The 18,038-nt window shown below is 48.7% G+C and overlaps 1 protein-coding gene across 3 annotated transcripts in view; it reads left to right on the plus strand.

Moving 5' to 3' along the window:
• urb1 (URB1 ribosome biogenesis homolog) overlaps nucleotides 1-18,038 on the plus strand; it is a 65,466-nt gene that overhangs the window by 17,342 nt on the left and 30,086 nt on the right. For 2 of the 3 annotated variants that reach the window (XM_036961473.1, XM_036961475.1), the window contains exons 13-20: nucleotides 235-366; nucleotides 772-884; nucleotides 3,011-3,127; nucleotides 3,925-4,041; nucleotides 4,864-5,002; nucleotides 9,181-9,351; nucleotides 10,292-10,491; nucleotides 10,655-10,873. In XM_036961473.1, coding sequence (XP_036817368.1) covers nucleotides 235-366; nucleotides 772-884; nucleotides 3,011-3,127; nucleotides 3,925-4,041; nucleotides 4,864-5,002; nucleotides 9,181-9,351; nucleotides 10,292-10,491; nucleotides 10,655-10,873 — 1,208 coding nt within the window. The remainder of the gene's footprint in view (nucleotides 1-234; nucleotides 367-771; nucleotides 885-3,010; nucleotides 3,128-3,924; nucleotides 4,042-4,863; nucleotides 5,003-9,180; nucleotides 9,352-10,291; nucleotides 10,492-10,654; nucleotides 10,874-18,038) is intronic. The other variant, XM_036961474.1, reaches the window with a different exon arrangement.

Raw genomic sequence — 18,038 nt, forward strand, 5'->3', positions numbered from 1 at the left:
TCCCATCTGTCTGTCTCTCCTGTCTGTCTCTCTTCCCGTGCGTCTCTGTCTCCCATCTGTCTGTCTCTCTCCCGTCTGTCTGTCTCTCCTGTCTCTCCCACCTGTCTGCCTCTCCCATCTGTCTGTCTCTCCTGTCTGTCTCTCTTCCCGTGCGTCTCTGTCTCCCATCTGTCTGTCTCTCCCATCTGTCTGCCTCTCCCGTGCATCTGTCTGTCTCTCTCATCTGTCTATATCTCCCGTCAGGCCCCGAGTCTCCAGAGGTCATCGTCCTGAAAGCCCTCATCCTCCAGGTCATGTGTCTCTACCAGAAGGTAGTGCCTCATCTGGTTAGCCAGAGCAAGTTTGACTTCAGCAAGCTGCTCAAAGGTACTACTCTATAAACTCTATGGATGGACGATCGATTCATTGATTGATTGATTTATTCATTCATTCATTGATTTATTGGTTGATTGATTCATTGGTTGATTGATTGATTCATTCATTCATTCATTGAATGATTGATTGATTGATTGATTGATTGATTGATTGCTCTGTTGCTCTTTATTAGTCCTGTTAAAAAATATGGAAGTTTTCTTCTTGGATGTGCTAACAGGGTGTTAAAATCTATGAATTTGCCTTACATTGTGTTAGCACACTTAGAGACAACATCCATGTTATCACGTCATTCTGAGGATCTGTACGGCTATCCAAAAGGCCTGTGAAATCATCCACTGATTGTGTCCATCTTGGGAGGATCGTTTTAACGGTGTTGTATTTGGTCTCTCTCTTCAGGTATCGTGTCAGAGAAAGGTATGAGAGAGGAGGTCCATCCAGTCCTTCAACACCAGATATTACAACTGGCCCTGGACCTGCCGGCCAGCAAGTTCTCCTGGTTCAGAGTTCAGGTGAGATGATTATAGACCGGGTGTGTTTGATGTTGTCACCTGGTTCAGGGGAGCTTCTAGACCAGCAAGTTGTCCTGGTTCAGGGGAGCTTCTAGACCAGCAAGTTGTCCTGGTTCAGGGGAGCTTCTAGACCAGCAAGTTGTCCAGGTTCAGGGGAGCTTCTAGACCAGCAAGTTGTCCTGGTTCAGGGGAGCTTCTAGACCAGCAAGTTGTCCTGGTTCAGGGGAGCTTCTAGACCAGCAAGTTGTCCTGGTTCAGGGGAGCTTCTAGACCAGCAAGTTGTCCTGGTTCAGGGGAGCTTCTAGACCAGCAAGTTGTCCTGGTTCAGGGGAGCTTCTAGACCAGCAAGTTGTCCTGGTTCAGGGGAGCTTCTAGACCAGCAAGTTGTCCTGGTTCAGGGGAGATGGTTATAGACCGGGTTCAGGGGAGCTTCTAGACCAGCAAGTTGTCCTGGTTCAGGGGAGCTTCTAGACCAGTAAGTTGTCCTGGTTCAGGGGAGCTTCTAGACCAGTAAGTTGTCCTGGTTCAGGGGAGCTTCTAGACCAGCAAGTTGTCCTGGTTCAGGGGAGCTTCTAGACCAGCAAGTTGTCCTGGTTCAGGGGAGCTTCTAGACCAGCAAGTTGTCCTGGTTCAGGGGAGCTTCTAGACCAGCAAGTTGTCCTGGTTCAGGGGAGCTTCTAGACCAGCAAGTTGTCCTGGTTCAGGGGAGCTTCTAGACCAGCAAGTTGTCCTGGTTCAGGGGAGCTTCTAGACCAGCAAGTTGTCCTGGTTCAGGGGAGCTTCTAGACCAGCAAGTTGTCCTGGTTCAGGGGAGCTTCTAGACCAGCAAGTTGTCCTGGTTCAGGGGAGCTTCTAGACCAGCAAGTTGTCCTGGTTCAGGGGAGCTTCTAGACCAGCAAGTTGTCCTGGTTCAGGGGAGCTTCTAGACCAGCAAGTTGTCCTGGTTCAGGGGAGCTTCTAGACCAGCAAGTTGTCCTGGTTCAGGGGAGCTTCTAGACCAGCAAGTTGTCCTGGTTCAGGGGAGCTTCTAGACCAGCAAGTTGTCCTGGTTCAGGGTTCAGGTGAGATGGTTATAGACCGGGTTCAGGGTTCAGGTGAGATGGTTATAGACCGGGTTCAGAGTTCAGGTGAGATGGTTATAGACCGGGTTCAGAGTTCAGGTGAGATGGTTATAGACCGGGTTCAGAGTTCAGGTGAGATGGTTATAGACCGGGTTCAGAGTTCAGGTGAGATGGTTATAGACCGGGTTCAGAGTTCAGGTGAGATGGTTATAGACCGGGTTCAGGGTTCAGGTGAGATGGTTATAGACCGGGTTCAGAGTTCAGGTGAGATGGTTATAGACCGGGTTCAGGGTTCAGGTGAGATGGTTATAGACCGGGTTCAGGGTTCAGGTGAGATGGTTATAGACCGGGTTCAGGGTTCAGGTGAGATGGTTATAGACCGGGTTCAGGGTTCAGGTGAGATGGTTATAGACCGGGTTCAGGGTTCAGGTGAGAATGGAGCAGACTGTTGGTGGTGTGTTTAATATCCCCTATAAGGAGCATGGAACAGACCAGGGGTTGAACTGTCTGCTATCTCCTACAGTGGCTTCCAAGGAAGTGTGAGACTATGGAAACAGGAAGTGGCTGTTATTTGCAGGGGCCCAACTTTGTTTTTAGAAGTGGTAGGGACATAAACTGGGGGTGCTCCCTCAGATAATTAACCTCCCCTGTTATTGTTATGGGGGGGGGGCTGTGACGCCGGGGGGCTGTGACGCCGGAGGGCTGTGACGGCGGAGGGCTGTGACGCCAGAGGGCACCGGGCTGTAACGCCAGAGGGCTGTAACGCCAGAGGGCACCGGGCTGTAACGCCAGAGGGCACCGGGCTGTAACGCCAGAGGGCACCGGGCTGTAACGCCAGAGGGCTGTAACGCCAGAGGGCTGTAACGCCAGAGGGCTGTAACGCCAGAGGGCTGTAACGCCAGAGGGCTGTAAACGCCAGAGGGCTGTAAACGCCAGAGGGCTGTAAACGCCAGAGGGCTGTAAACGCCAGAGGGCTGTAAACGCCAGAGGGCACCGGTTATTTGTGAAGTCTCTTTTTATAACCTTGAAGACATTCCATTTTGCTCCTTCCGTTGTCTCCGTCAGGATCACGTGGAGACGAGCTCTGGGGAGAAGTCTGTGTTCTTCCTGCTCCTCAAGATGTTTGTGAGCAGCAACAACAACAGCCACCTGAAAATGTCCACCAGGAAACTGGTGGTGAAGGTGAGCGAAGACCTACTGCCTCCGTTCCATCCGGGTTTGAATCACACACGGGCTTTGTCCTAAATGGCACTCCATTCCCTGACATAGTGCACTACTTTTGACCAGTGGTGTAAAGTACTTAAGTAAAAAAATATATACTTTTAAAGTACTACTTAAGTATTTATTTTGGGGGTATCTGTACTTTACTTTTCTATTTATATATATATTCGTTTTTTTTTTTTACTATTTATAACTTTTACTTCTCTTACATTCCTAATGAAAATAATGTCCGTACATTTTCCCCGACACCCAAAAGTTCTCGTTACATTTTGAATGTTTAGCAGGACAGCTTTTACTTTTACTCAAGTAGTATTTTACTGTGTGACTTTCACTTTTACTCAAGTAGTATTTTACTGTGTGACTTTCACTTTCACTCAAGTAGTATTTTACTGTGTGACTTTCACTTTTACTCAAGTAGTATTTTACTGTGTGACTTTCACTTTTACTCAAGTAGTATTTTACTGTGTGACTTTCACTTTCACTCAAGTAGTATTTTACTGTGTGACTTTCACTTTTACTCAAGTAGTATTTTACTGTGTGACTTTCACTTTTACTCAAGTAGGACCATTGAGTACTTTTACCCATAGTGGTTTCAAAAGTAGTGCCCTAATATATATATGTATATATATATACAGAATTTAGTATGCCCTCTGACTCTTGAATGCGCCCAACCTGGTAAAAAGGAATTGTAGTGTACTTATTAAATACATCTACTGTGACTTCCTGTCAACTCCTTGGTCTCCGTTGTTTGGAATTAGGTGCTGAAGGACAGTGGAGTGTTTGAGTACACCTGGTCTGAGCTGGAGCTGTGGCTGAAACACCTGGACAGACTACAGACAGACCAGCAGGACACGGTCATACACTTCCTGGAGAGGGTCAGTCACCTGATACATCAATCAATCAATCAATCACTTCCTGGAGAGGGTCAGTCACCTGGTCTACCTCCATAGAATACAGTTGGTTGATCGATGGATCAATTGACACATCGCTCAATCAATCAATCAATCAATCATAGATACCCTCAATCGATCAATCTATCGTTATGCTACGATCGTCGTCATAAAGTAGCATACAATAAATACATCTCTCGACGCCTTCATACCCGAGGCCTTCCGCGCTTAGGGATTGATTCATTAGTTGATTGCGTTATTGATTGTTTGATTGCGTTATGCTATTTATGATACAGGATGTGTGTGTCTCTTCTCTGTGACGTGTGTGTGTCTCTTCTCTGTGACGTGTGTGTGTCTCTTCTCTGTGATGTGTGTGTCTTCTCTGTGATGTGTGTGTGTCTTCTCTGTGATGTGTGTGTCTCTTCTCTGTGATGTGTGTGTGTGTCTCTTCTCTGTGATGTGTGTCTCTTCTCTGTGATGTGTGTGTGTGTGTGTGTCCCCAGGTGATTGTATGTAACCCTGTTGATGTGTGTGTGTGTGTGTGTGTGTGTCTGTCTCTTCTCTGTGATGTGTGTGTCTCTTCTCTGTTGTGTGTGTGTGTGTGTGTGTGTCTGTCTCTTCTCTGTGGTGTGTGTGTGTGTGTGTGTCTGTCTCTTCTCTGTGGTGTGTGTGTGTGTGTCTCTTCTCTGTGATGTGTGTGTGTGTGTGTGTGTGTCTCTTCTCTGTGGTGTGTGTCTGTCTCTTCTCTGTGGTGTGTGTGTGTTCCCAGGTGATGGTATGTAACCCTGTGATGTGTATGTCCCCCAGGTGCTCATGTGTCTGGTGTGTAACCCCTACACCTACACAGACAAGGTGGCCAGTCTTGTCCAGGAGGCAGCCTACCTACAGGCCAATCTTAGCGGACAGGACGGAGACACCGCCAGCATCCCCATCTCACACATAGACGGTTGGTGCCTCCTACATCATCCCCATCTCACACATAGACGGTTGGTGCCTCCTACATCATCCCCATCTCACACATAGACAGTTGGTGACTCCGCCAGCATCCCCATCTCACACATAGACAGTACTGTGAAAAAGTTATTGTATAGTGTTGATAGTAAATATTATCAGATCTTCAACCAACACCTAATATTAGATTAAGGGAACCTGAGTTTACAAATAAGAAGAACAAAAAAAAAAAATATATATATATATATATATTTATTTAACAAAGTTATGCAACACCCAATTCCCCTGTGTGAAAAAGTAATTGCCCCCTTACACTCAATAACTGATTATACCACCTTCTGGCTATTTTGACTCATCTGTCCATAGAACATTCTTCCAAGAGTCCATTATATGTCTGGCCAGAACCAAACACTGCATTCCACAGTAAGAACCTTATACCAAAAGTCAAGAATGGTGGCGGTTGTGTGATGGTCTGGGGGATGCTTTGCTGCCTCAGGACCTGGACGACTTGCCTTGATACCATAGGAACCATGGAATCCCGATCAGTATCTGTGAATTCTACAGGAGGATGTCAGGCCGTCGGTCTGTGAGCTGAAGTGTAGCTGAGTCATTGCCTTGATACCATAGGAACCATGGAATCCCGATCAGTATCGGTGAATTCTACAGGAGGATGTCAGGCCGTCAGTCTGTGAGCTGAAGTGTAGCTGAGTCATTGCCTTGATACCATAGGAACCATGGAATCCCGATCAGTATCGGTGAATTCTACAGGAGGATGTCAGGCCGTCGGTCTGTGAGCTGAAGTGTAGCTGAGTCATTGCCTTGATACCATAGGAACCATGGAATCCCGATCAGTATCTGTGAATTCTACAGGAGGATGTCAGGCCGTCAGTCTGTGAGCTGAAGTGTAGCTGAGTCATTGCCTTGATACCATAGGAACCATGGAATCCCGATCAGTATCGGTGAATTCTACAGGAGGATGTCAGGCCGTCGGTCTGTGAGCTGAAGTGTAGCCGAGTCATTGCCTTGATACCATAGGAACCATGGAATCCCGATCAGTATCGGTGAATTCTACAGGAGGATGTCAGGCCGTCGGTCTGTGAGCTGAAGCTGAAGTGTAGCGGAGTCACGCAGCAAGACAAGAATCCAGAACACACAATCAAGTCTATATGAAAATGGTTAAAAAGCAACAAATTTGAAGTTTTGGAATGGCCTAGTCCAAGTCCAGACCTAAACCCGATTGAGATGTTGTGGCAGGACTTGAAACAAACAGTTCATGCTTAAAAACCCACATTTGGCAATTACCTTTTCACACATGGGAATTGAGTGTTGTGTACTGTGCATTTGGAAAGAATTCAGACCTCTTGACTTTTTCCACATTTTGTTACGTTACAGCCTTATTCTAAAATGGATTTAAAAAAAAAAGTTTCCCTCATCTTCACACAATACCCCACCAATGACAAAGCGAAAACAGACTTTTAGATTTTTTTTTTTTTTAGCAAAATTAATACACATTTCTAAACAGAAATGTCTGATTTACATAAGTATTCAGACCCTTTGCTATGAGACTCGAATTTGAGCTCAAGTTTATCCTGTGTCCATTGATCGTCCTTGAGATGTTTCTACAATTTGATTCAATTGATTGGACATGATTTGGAAAGGCACCCACCTGTCTATATGAGGTCCCACAGTTGACAGTGAATGTCAGAGCAAAAACCAAGCCATGAGGTCGAAGGAATTGTGTCGAGGCACAGATCTGGGGAAGGGTACCAAAACATTTCTGCAGCATTGAAGGTCCCCAAGAACACAGTGGCCTCCATCATTCTTAAATGGAAGTTTGGAACCACCAAGACTCTTCCTAGAGCTGGCCGACCGGCCAAACTGAGCAATTGGTGGAGAAAGATCTTGGTCAGGGAGGTGACCAAGAACCCGATGGTCACTCTGATAGATCTCCAGAGTTCTTCTGTGGAGTTGGTTGTCCTTCTGGAAGGTTCTCCCATCTCTGCAGCACCACAATCAGGTCTTTATGGTAGAGTGGCCAGATGGAAACCACTCATCAGTAAAAGACACTGTCCTTCAGGCACCTAAAGGACTCTGGCCACCCCACATAGCCTGGTTCCTCTCTAGGTTTCTTCCTAGGTTGAGGCCTTTCTAGGGAGTTTTTCCTAGCCACCGTGCTTCTACACCTGCATTACTTGCTGTTTGGGGTTTTAGGCAGGGTTTCTGTACAGCACTTTGAGATATCAGCTGATGTACAAAGGGCTATATAAATACATTTGATTTGATTTGACCATGAGAAACAAGATTCTGTGGTCTGATGAAACCACGATTGAAGTCTTTGGCCTCAATGCCAAGCGTCACGTCTGGTGGAAACCTGGCACCATCCCTACGGTGAAGTATGGTGGTGGCAGCATGCTGTGTTTCAGCGACAGGGACTGGGAGACTAGTCAGGATCAAGGGAAGGATGAACGGAGCAAAGTACAGAGACATCCTTGATGAAAACCTGCTCCAGAGTGCTCAGGACCTCAGACTGGGGCAAATGTTCACCTTCCAACTGGACAATGACCCTAAGCACACTGCCAAGACAACACATGAGTGGCTTTGGGACAAGTCTCTGAATATCCTTGATTGGCCCAGCCAGACCCCGGACTTGAACCAGATCGAACATCTCTGGAGAGACCTGAAAATATCTGTGCAGCGACACTCCTCATCCAACCTGACAGAGCTTGAGAGGATCTGCAGAGAAGAATGGGAGAAACTCCCCAAATACAGGTGTGCCAAGCTTGTAGCGTCATACCCAAGAAGACTTGAGGCTGTAATCGCTGCCAAAGGTGCTTCAACAAAGTACTGAGTAAAGGGTCTGAATACTTATGTAAATGTCATATTTCCATTTTTTATTTTTTTTATTTTTTACATTTGCAAACATTTCTCGAAACCTGTTTTTGCTTTGTCATTGACGGGTATTGTGATGTCATTATGGGGTATTGTGATGTCATTTTAGGGTATTGTGATGTCATTATGGGGTATTGTGATCTAATTTTAGGGTATTGTGATGTCATTTTAGGGTATTGTGATGTCATTTAGGGTATTGCGATGTCATTTTAGGGTATTGTGATGTCATTTTAGGGTATTGTGATGTCATTATGGGGTACTTGTGTGTAGATTGATGAGGGGGGGGAAAAAACCTATTTTAATTAATTTTAGAATAAGGCGAGAACAAAATGTGGGAAAAGTCAAGGGGTCTGAATACTTTCCGAATGCACTGTAACTTTATTTAATTTACAAAGTATAAATGTTTTTTATTTGTCAACTCCGGTTCCATTTGTCTTAACATTCAGTATCAAAAAATATATCAAAACATTTAGAAAATCGTAAAGGGGCCAATCGTTTTTCATGGCACTAAAGATGGTTGGTGATTACTACATACTTACTACAGTACATCTCCATTTCACGCCTGTTATCTTCCACGGTTCTTTCCATTCTCCTTCGACCTCTCTCATCAACGAGTTGATTTCTACCCACAGGACTGCCGTTGACTGGATGTTTGTTTGTTTGTCCCACTGTTCTCTGTAAACCCCTAGACACTGTAGTGTGCGTGAAAAGCCCAGGAGGCCGTTTCTGAGATACTGGAACCTGGCACCGACGATGCCACGCTCAAATTCGCTTAGGTCACTCATTTAGCCCGTTTTAACATTCAATCAAACAGTAACTGAATGTCTTGATGCCTGTCTGCCTGCTTTATATAGGAAGCCACGGTCACGTGACTCACTGTCTGTAGGAGCGAACCATTTTGGTGACAGGGTGGTGTACCTAATATACTGGCCACCGTGTGTGTGCGTGCGTGTTCTATCCATGCAGGCTTTCGCGCGCTACCTGAGACATGAAACAGATGGGTGGGAGGGCATACATCCTGGCGCCACGTCATTTTGCCTAAATGGATCATGGAAACATTTTATTCAACACCTAGGGGTTTAAAAAATAAAGAAAGAAAGAAAATAATCGACACGACAGTTAATTTGAAACGCACCACAGCAGGCAATTATTATCGCATGTATTTTTTATGTGAACGTCCTAAAATGTCGACCAAAAACAATCCCTGAATAAGTTAATGGAAACATAGCTAGTGAAGACTAAGCCTTGGCCCGGTGGGAAACATTGTGCTGCTTGTATCTCTAGACGTGCTGGACATGGTTGACGTGATCATGGAGGGAAGCGAGGGGGAGACGGAGGAGCTGGGCCCGGCGCTTAGTGATGACCTCATCCTCCAGACCTTCCCTTTCAGTGCCGTGGTACCTGCTGTCCTGGAGGCCAGGAACAAACTACCTGCTACCTACAGAACGGAGAAAGGTAAACTACTAAAGGTCTGGCTGGCGGACTGTCTGTCTGGCGGGCTGTCTGTCTGGCGGGCTGTCTGTCTGGCGGGCTGTCTGTCTGTCTGGCGGGCTGTCTGTCTGGCGGGCTGTCTGTCTGGCGGGCTGTCTGTCTGGCGGGCTGTCTGTCTGGCGGGCTGTCTGTCTGGCGGAGTGTCTGTCTGGCGGACTGTCTGTCTGGCGGGCTGTCTGTGGCTCTTTCAAACACTCACAGCCTTGTTTGTGTGTATTCATAGATGTGTGTAATGTAATGTTGTGTATTTGACTCTAGGGGTGGTGTATAATGTAATGTTGTGTATTTGACTCTAGGGGTGGTGTATAATGTAATGTTGTGTATTCATAGATGTGTATAATGTAATGTTGTGTATTTGACCCTAGGGTCAAATACACAACATTACATTATACACATCTATGAATACACAACATTACATTATACACCACCCCTAGAGTCAAATACACAACATTACATTAGTGTATAGTGTAATGTTGTGTATTTGACTCTAGGGAGGGTGTATAATGTAATGTTGTGTATTTGACTCTAGGGAGGGTGTATAATGTAATGTTGTGTATTTGACTCTAGGGAGGGTGTATAATGTAATGTTGTGTATTTGACCCTAGGGAGGGTGTATAATGTAATGTTGTGTATTTGACCCTAGGGAGGGTGTATAATGTAATGTTGTGTATTTGACCCTAGGGAGGGTGTATAATGTAATGTTGTGTATTTGACTCTAGGGAGGGTGTATAATGTAATGTTGTGTATTTGACCCTAGGGAGGGTGTATAATGTAATGTTGTGTATTTGACTCTAGGGAGGGTGTATAATGTAATGTTGTGTATTTGACTCTAGGGAGGGTGTATAATGTAATGTTGTGTATTTGACTCTAGGGAGGGTGTATAATGTTGTGTTGTGTATTTAAGGTGTAATATACGACTACATGGCAACAGTCCTGTGTGACGTGCTCCACTGTCAGAGAGACCCTCTGCCCCTCAGCCTGGCTCTTCTACAGTACGACAAAGAGCTGAACTCCTCTGAAGACCCTGGGCCCCCCCATCACTCCATCATTCACCTACATCACTACTACACAACATGGCTGCCCCAACAGGCCCGGGAACCTCTGGTCAGAACACCTCCCCTCTCATCACGGTCATACAGATATAACTGTTATTATCATGTTCATAAGTGTTCATAATAAGGTTATTGGTAAAGTGTTGTTATTATTATATTATTATTATGTGTCCACAACCAACCTCCTGTTCGATCGTCTCTCCTCTGTCCGACAGTTCCAGTCCTGTGAAAGCCCTTTGCATGTCTCTCCTAGTCCTGTGACCTTCACTGGTCTACTGAAGACGGCCTACACCCAGGGGGCCTCTGCCCTGCTAGAAGACTCCTTCCGGCGGAGACTGGAGAAGAGTCTGGTCACTATGGAGACGGCAGAGTATCCTGTTGCAGCCAAGCAGATCCTGCTGTACATCAAAACCACTGTGGACAACTTCAGCATGGTACGGAGAAACACTCACCTAACCTGTATGAGCGCTGCTTTATCGAGCCGCATCTACCATGACTAGCTCCTAACACGTTGTCTCCTGTCTCTCCACCTCTCTTAACACGTTGTCTCCTGTCTCCTGTCTCTCCACCTCTCCTAACACGTTGTCTCCTGTCTCTCCACCTCTCCTAACACGTTGTCTCCTGTCTCTCCACCTCTCCTAACACGTTGTCTCCTGTCTCTCCACCTCTCCTAACACGTTGTCTCCTCTCTCTCCTAACACGGTGTCTCCTCTCTCTCCACCTCTCCTAACACGTTGTCTCCTGTCTCTCCACCTCTCCTAACACGTCTCCTGTCTCTCCACCTCTCCTAACACGTCTCCTGTCTCTCCACCTCTCCTAACATGTTGTCTCCTGTCTCTCCACCTCTCCTAACACGTTGTCTCCTGTCTCTCCACCTCTCCTAACACGTTGTCTCCTGTCTCTCTACCTCTCCTAACACGTTGTCTCCTGTCTCTCCACCTCTCCTAACACGTTGTCTCCTGTCTCTCCACCTCTCCTAACACGTTGTCTCCTCTCTCTCCTAACACGGTGTCTCCTCTCTCTCCACCTCTCCTAACACGGTGTCTCCTCTCTCTCCACCTCTCCTAACACGTTGTCTCCTGTCTCTCCACCTCTCCTAACACGTTGTCTCCTGTCTCTCCACCTCTCCTAACACGTTGTCTCCTGTCTCTCCACCTCTCCTAACACGTTGTCTCCTGTCTCTCCACCTCTCCTAACACGTTGTCTCCTGTCTCTCCACCTCTCCTAACACGTTGTCTCCTGTCTCTCCACCTCTCCTAACACGTTGTCTCCTGTCTCTCCACCTCTCCTAACACGTTGTCTCCTGTCTCTCCACCTTTCCTAACACGTTGTCTCCTGTCTCTCCACCTCTCCTAACACGTTGTCTCCTGTCTCTCCACCTCTCCTAACACGTTGTCTCCTGTCTCTCCACCTCTCCTAACACGTTGTATCCTGTCTCTCCACCTCTCCTAACACGTTGTATCCTGTCTCTCCACCTCTCCTAACACGTTGTATCCTGTCTCTCCACCTCTCCTAACACGTTGTATCCTGTCTCTCCACCTCTCCTAACACGTTGTCTCCTGTCTCTCCACCTCTCCTAACACGTTGTCTCCTGTCTCTCCACCTCTCCTAACACGTTGTCTCCTGTCTCTCCACCTCTCCTAACACGTTGTATCCTGTCTCTCCACCTCTCCTAACACGTTGTCTCCTGTCTCTCCACCTCTCCTAACACGTTGTCTCCTGTCTCTCCACCTCTCCTAACACGTTGTCTCCTCTCTCTCCTAACACGGTGTCTCCTCTCTCTCCACCTCTCCTAACACGTTGTCTCCTGTCTCTCTACCTCTCCTAACACGTTGTCTCCTGTCTCTCCACCTCTCCTAACACGTTGTCTCCTGTCTCTCCACCTCTCCTAACACGTTGTCTCCTGTCTCTCCACCTCTCCTAACACGTTGTCTCCTGTCTCTCCACCTCTCCTAACACGTTGTCTCCTGTCTCTCCACCTCTCCTAACACGTTGTCTCCTGTCTCTCCACCTCTCCTAACACGTTGTCTCCTGTCTCTCCACCTCTCCTAACACGTTGTCTCCTGTCTCTCCACCTCTCCTAACACGTTGTCTCCTGTCTCTCCACCTCTCCTAACACGTTGTCTCCTGTCTCTCCACCTCTCCTAACACGTTGTCTCCTGTCTCTCCACCTCTCCTAACACGTTGTCTCCTGTCTCTCCACCTCTCCTAACACGTTGTCTCCTGTCTCTCCACCTCTCCTAACACGTTGTCTCCTGTCTCTCCACCTCTCCTAACACGTTGTCTCCTGTCTCTCCACCTCTCCTAACACGTTGTATCCTGTCTCTCCACCTCTCCTAACACATTGTCTCCTGTCTCTCCACCTCTCCTAACACGTTGTCTCCTGTCTCTCCACCTCTCCTAACACGTTGTCTCCTGTCTCTCCACCTCTCCTAACACGTTGTCTCCTCTCTCTCCTAACACGGTGTCTCCTCTCTCTCCACCTCTCCTAACACGTTGTCTCCTGTCTCTCCACCTCTCCTAACACGTTGTCTCCTGTCTCTCCACCTCTCCTAACACGCTGTCTCCTGTTTCTCCGTCTCTCCTAACACGTTGTCTCCTGTCTCTCCACCTCTCCTAACACGTTGTCTCCTGTCTCCATCTCTCCTAACACGTTGTCTCCTGTCTCTCCATCTCTCCTAACACGTTGTCTCCTCTCTCTCCACCTCTCCTAACACGTTGTCTCCTGTCTCTCCGTCTCTCCTAACACGTTGTCTCCTGTCTCTCCGTCTCTCCTAACACGTTGTCCCCTGTCTCTCCACCTCTCCTAGCACGTTGTCCCCTGTCTCTCCACCTCTCCTAACACGTTGTCTCCTGTCTCTCCACCTCTCCTAACACGTTGTCTCCTCTCTCTCCTAACACGGTGTCTCCTGTCTCTCCACCTCTCCTAACACGTTGTCTCCTGTCTCTCCACCTCTCCTAACACGTTGTCTCCTGTCTCTCCACCTCTCCTAACACGTTGTCTCCTGTCTCTCCACCTCTCCTAACACGTTGTCTCCTCTCTCTCCTAACACGGTGTCTCCTCTCTCTCCACCTCTCCTAACACGTTGTCTCCTGTCTCTCCACCTCTCCTAACACGTTGTCTCCTGTCTCTCCACCTCTCCTAACACGTTGTCTCCTGTCTCTCCACCTCTCCTAACACGTTGTCTCCTGTCTCTCCACCTCTCCTAACACGTTGTCTCCTGTCTCTCCACCTCTCCTAACACGTTGTCTCCTGTCTCTCCACCTCTCCTAACACGTTGTCTCCTGTCTCTCCACCTCTCCTAACACGTTGTCTCCTGTCTCTCCACCTCTCCTAACACGTTGTCTCCTGTCTCTCCATCTCTCCTAACACGTTGTCCCCTGTCTCTCCACCTCTCCTAACACGTTGTCTCCTGTCTCTCCACCTCTCCTAACACGTTGTCTCCTCTCTCTCCACCTCTCCTAACACGTTGTCTCCTGTCTCTCTACCTCTCCTAACACGTTGTCTCCTGTCTCTCCACCTCTCCTAACACGTTGTCTCCTGTCTCTCCACCTCTCCTAACACGTTGTCTCCTGTCTCTCCACCTCTCCTAACACGTTGTCTCCTGTCTCTCCACCTCTCCTAACACGTTGTCTCCTGTCTCTCCACCTCTCCTAACACGTTGTCCCCTGTCTCTCCACCTCTCCTAACACGTTGTCTCCTGTCTCTCCACCTCTCCTAACACGTTGTCTCCTGTCTCTCCACCTCTCCTAACACGTTGTCTCCTGTCTCTCCACCTCTCCTAACACGTTGTCTCCTCTCTCTCCTAACACGGTGTCTCCTCTCTCTCCACCTCTCCTAACACGTTGTCTCCTGTCTCTCCACCTCTCCTAACACGTTGTCTCCTGTCTCTCCACCTCTCCTAACACGCTGTCTCCTGTCTCTCCACCTCTCCTAACACGGTGTCTCCTCTCTCTCCACCTCTCCTAACACGTTGTCTCCTGTCTCTCCACCTCTCCTAACACGTTGTCTCCTGTCTCTCCACCTCTCCTAACACGCTGTCTCCTGTTTCTCCGTCTCTCCTAACACGTTGTCTCCTGTCTCTCCATCTCTCCTAACACGTTGTCTCCTCTCTCTCCACCTCTCCTAACACGTTGTCTCCTGTCTCTCCGTCTCTCCTAACACGTTGTCTCCTGTCTCTCCGTCTCTCCTAACATGTTGTCCCCTGTCTCTCCACCTCTCCTAACACGTTGTCTCCTGTCTCTCCACCTCTCCTAACACGTTGTCTCCTCTCTCTCCACCTCTCCTAACACGTTGTCTCCTGTCTCTCCACCTCTCCTAACACGTTGTCTCCTGTCTCTCCACCTCTCCTAACACGTTGTCTCCTGTCTCTCCACCTCTCCTAACACGTTGTCTCCTGTCTCTCCACCTCTCCTAACACGTTGTCTCCTGTCTCTCCACCTCTCCTAACACGTTGTCTCCTGTCTCTCCACCTCTCCTAACACGTTGTCTCCTGTCTCTCCACCTCTCCTAACACGTTGTCTCCTGTCTCTCCACCTCTCCTAACACGTTGTCTCCTGTCTCTCCATCTCTCCTAACACGTTGTCCCCTGTCTCTCCACCTCTCCTAACACGTTGTCTCCTGTCTCTCCACCTCTCCTAACACGTTGTCTCCTGTCTCTCCACCTCTCCTAACACGTTGTCTCCTGTCTCTCTACCTCTCCTTACACGTTGTCTCCTGTCTCTCCACCTCTCCTAACACGTTGTCTCCTGTCTCTCCACCTCTCCTAACACGTTGTCTCCTGTCTCTCCACCTCTCCTAACACGTTGTCTCCTGTCTCTCCACCTCTCCTAACACGTTGTCTCCTGTCTCTCCACCTCTCCTAACACGTTGTCTCCTGTCTCTCCACCTCTCCTAACACGTTGTCTCCTGTCTCTCCACCTCTCCTAACACGTTGTCTCCTGTCTCTCCACCTCTCCTAACACGTTGTCTCCTGTCTCTCCACCTCTCCTAACACGTTGTCTCCTGTCTCTCCACCTCTCCTAACACGTTGTCTCCTCTCTCTCCACCTCTCCTAACACGTTGTCTCCTGTCTCTCCGTCTCTCCTAACACGTTGTCTCCTGTCTCTCCGTCTCTCCTAACACGTTGTCCCCTGTCTCTCCACCTCTCCTAACACGTTGTCTCCTGTCTCTCCACCTCTCCTAACACGTTGTCTCCTCTCTCTCCACCTCTCCTAACACGTTGTCTCCTGTCTCTCCACCTCTCCTAACACGTTGTCTCCTGTCTCTCCACCTCTCCTAACACGTTGTCTCCTGTCTCTCCACCTCTCCTAACACGTTGTCTCCTGTCTCTCCACCTCTCCTAACACGTTGTCTCCTGTCTCTCCACCTCTCCTAACACGTTGTCTCCTGTCTCTCCACCTCTCCTAACACGTTGTCTCCTGTCTCTCCACCTCTCCTAACACGTTGTCTCCTGTCTCTCCATCTCTCCTAACACGTTGTCCCCTGTCTCTCCACCTCTCCTAACACGTTGTCTCCTGTCTCTCCACCTCTCCTAACACGTTGTCTCCTGTCTCTCCACCTCTCCTAACACGTTGTCTCCTGTCTCTCTACCTCTCCTTACACGTTGTCTCCTGTCTCTCCACCTCTCCTAACACGTTGTCTCCTGTCTCTCCACCTCTCCTAACACGTTGTCTCCTGTCTCTCCACCTCTCCTAACACGTTGTCTCCTGTCTCTCCACCTCTCCTAACACGTTGTCTCCTGTCTCTCCACCTCTCCTAACACGTTGTCTCCTGTCTCTCCACCTCTCCTAACACGTTGTCTCCTGTCTCTCCACCTCTCCTAACACGTTGTCTCCTGTCTCTCCACCTCTCCTAACACGTTGTCTCCTGTCTCTCCACCTCTCCTAACACGTTGTCTCCTGTCTCTCCACCTCTCCTAACACGTTGTCTCCTGTCTCTCCACCTCTCCTAACACGTTGTCTCCTGTCTCTCCACCTCTCCTAACACGTTGTCTCCTGTCTCTCCACCTCTCCTAACACGTTGTCTCCTGTCTCTCCACCTCTCCTAACACGTTGTCTCCTGTCTCTCCACCTCTCCTAACACGTTGTCTCCTGTCTCTCCACCTCTCCTAACACGTTGTCTCCTGTCTCTCCACCTCTCCTAACACGTTGTCTCCTGTCTCTCCACCTCTCCTAACACGTTGTCTCCTGTCTCTCCACCTCTCCTAACACGTTGTCTCCTGTCTCTCCACCTCTCCTAACACGTTGTCTCCTGTCTCTCCACCTCTCCTAACACGTTGTCTCCTGTCTCTCCACCTCTCCTAACACGTTGTCTCCTGTCTCTCCACCTCTCCTAACACGTTGTCTCCTGTCTCTCCACCTCTCCTAACACGTTGTCTCCTGTCTCTCCACCTCTCCTAACACGTTGTCTCCTGTCTCTCCACCTCTCCTAACACGTTGTCTCCTGTCTCTCCACCTCTCCTAACACGTTGTCTCCTGTCTCTCCACCTCTCCTAACACGTTGTCTCCTGTCTCTCCACCTCTCCTAACACGTTGTCTCCTGTCTCTCCACCTCTCCTAACACGTTGTCTCCTGTCTCTCCACCTCTCCTAACACGTTGTCTCCTGTCTCTCCACCTCTCCTAACACGTTGTCTCCTGTCTCTCCACCTCTCCTAACACGTTGTCTCCTGTCTCTCCACCTCTCCTAACACGTTGTCTCCTGTCTCTCCACCTCTCCTAACACGCTGTCTCCTGTTTCTCCGTCTCTCCTAACACGTTGTCTCCTGTCTCTCCACCTCTCCTAACACGTTGTCTCCTGTCTCTCCATCTCTCCTAACACGTTGTCTCCTGTCTCTCCATCTCTCCTAACACGTTGTCTCCTCTCTCTCCACTTCTCCTAACACGTTGTCTCCTGTCTCTCCGTCTCTCCTAACACGTTGTCTCCTGTCTCTCCGTCTCTCCCAACACGTTGTCCCCTGTCTCTCCACCTCTCCTAACACGTTGTCCCCTGTCTCTCCACCTCTCCTAACACGTTGTCTCCTGTCTCTCCACCTCTCCTAACACGTTGTCTCCTGTCTCTCCACCTCTCCTAACACGTTGTCTCCTGTCTCTCCACCTCTCCTAACACGTTGTCTCCTGTCTCTCCACCTCTCCTAACACGTTGTCCCCTGTCTCTCCACCTCTCCTAACACGTTGTCCCCTGTCTCTCCACCTCTCCTAACACGTTGTCTCCTCTCTCTCCTAACACGGTGTCTCCTCTCTCTCCACCTCTCCTAACACGTTGTCCCCTGTCTCTCCACCTCTCCTAACACGTTGTCCCCTGTCTCTCCACCTCTCCTAACACGTTGTCTCCTCTCTCTCTCCTAACACGGTGTCTCCTCTCTCTCCACCTCTCCTAACACGTTGTCTCCTGTCTCTCTACCTCTCCTAACACGTTGTCTCCTGTCTCTCCACCTCTCCTAACACGTTGTCTCCTGTCTCTCCACCTCTCCTAACACGTTGTCTCCTGTCTCTCCACCTCTCCTAACACGTTGTCTCCTGTCTCTCCACCTCTCCTAACACGTTGTCTCCTCTCTCTCCTAACACGGTGTCTCCTCTCTCTCCACCTCTCCTAACAC

This window comes from Oncorhynchus mykiss, chromosome 24, assembly GCF_013265735.2.
Source record: "Oncorhynchus mykiss isolate Arlee chromosome 24, USDA_OmykA_1.1, whole genome shotgun sequence".
In the NCBI taxonomy this organism is placed as follows: domain Eukaryota; kingdom Metazoa; phylum Chordata; class Actinopteri; order Salmoniformes; family Salmonidae; genus Oncorhynchus; species Oncorhynchus mykiss.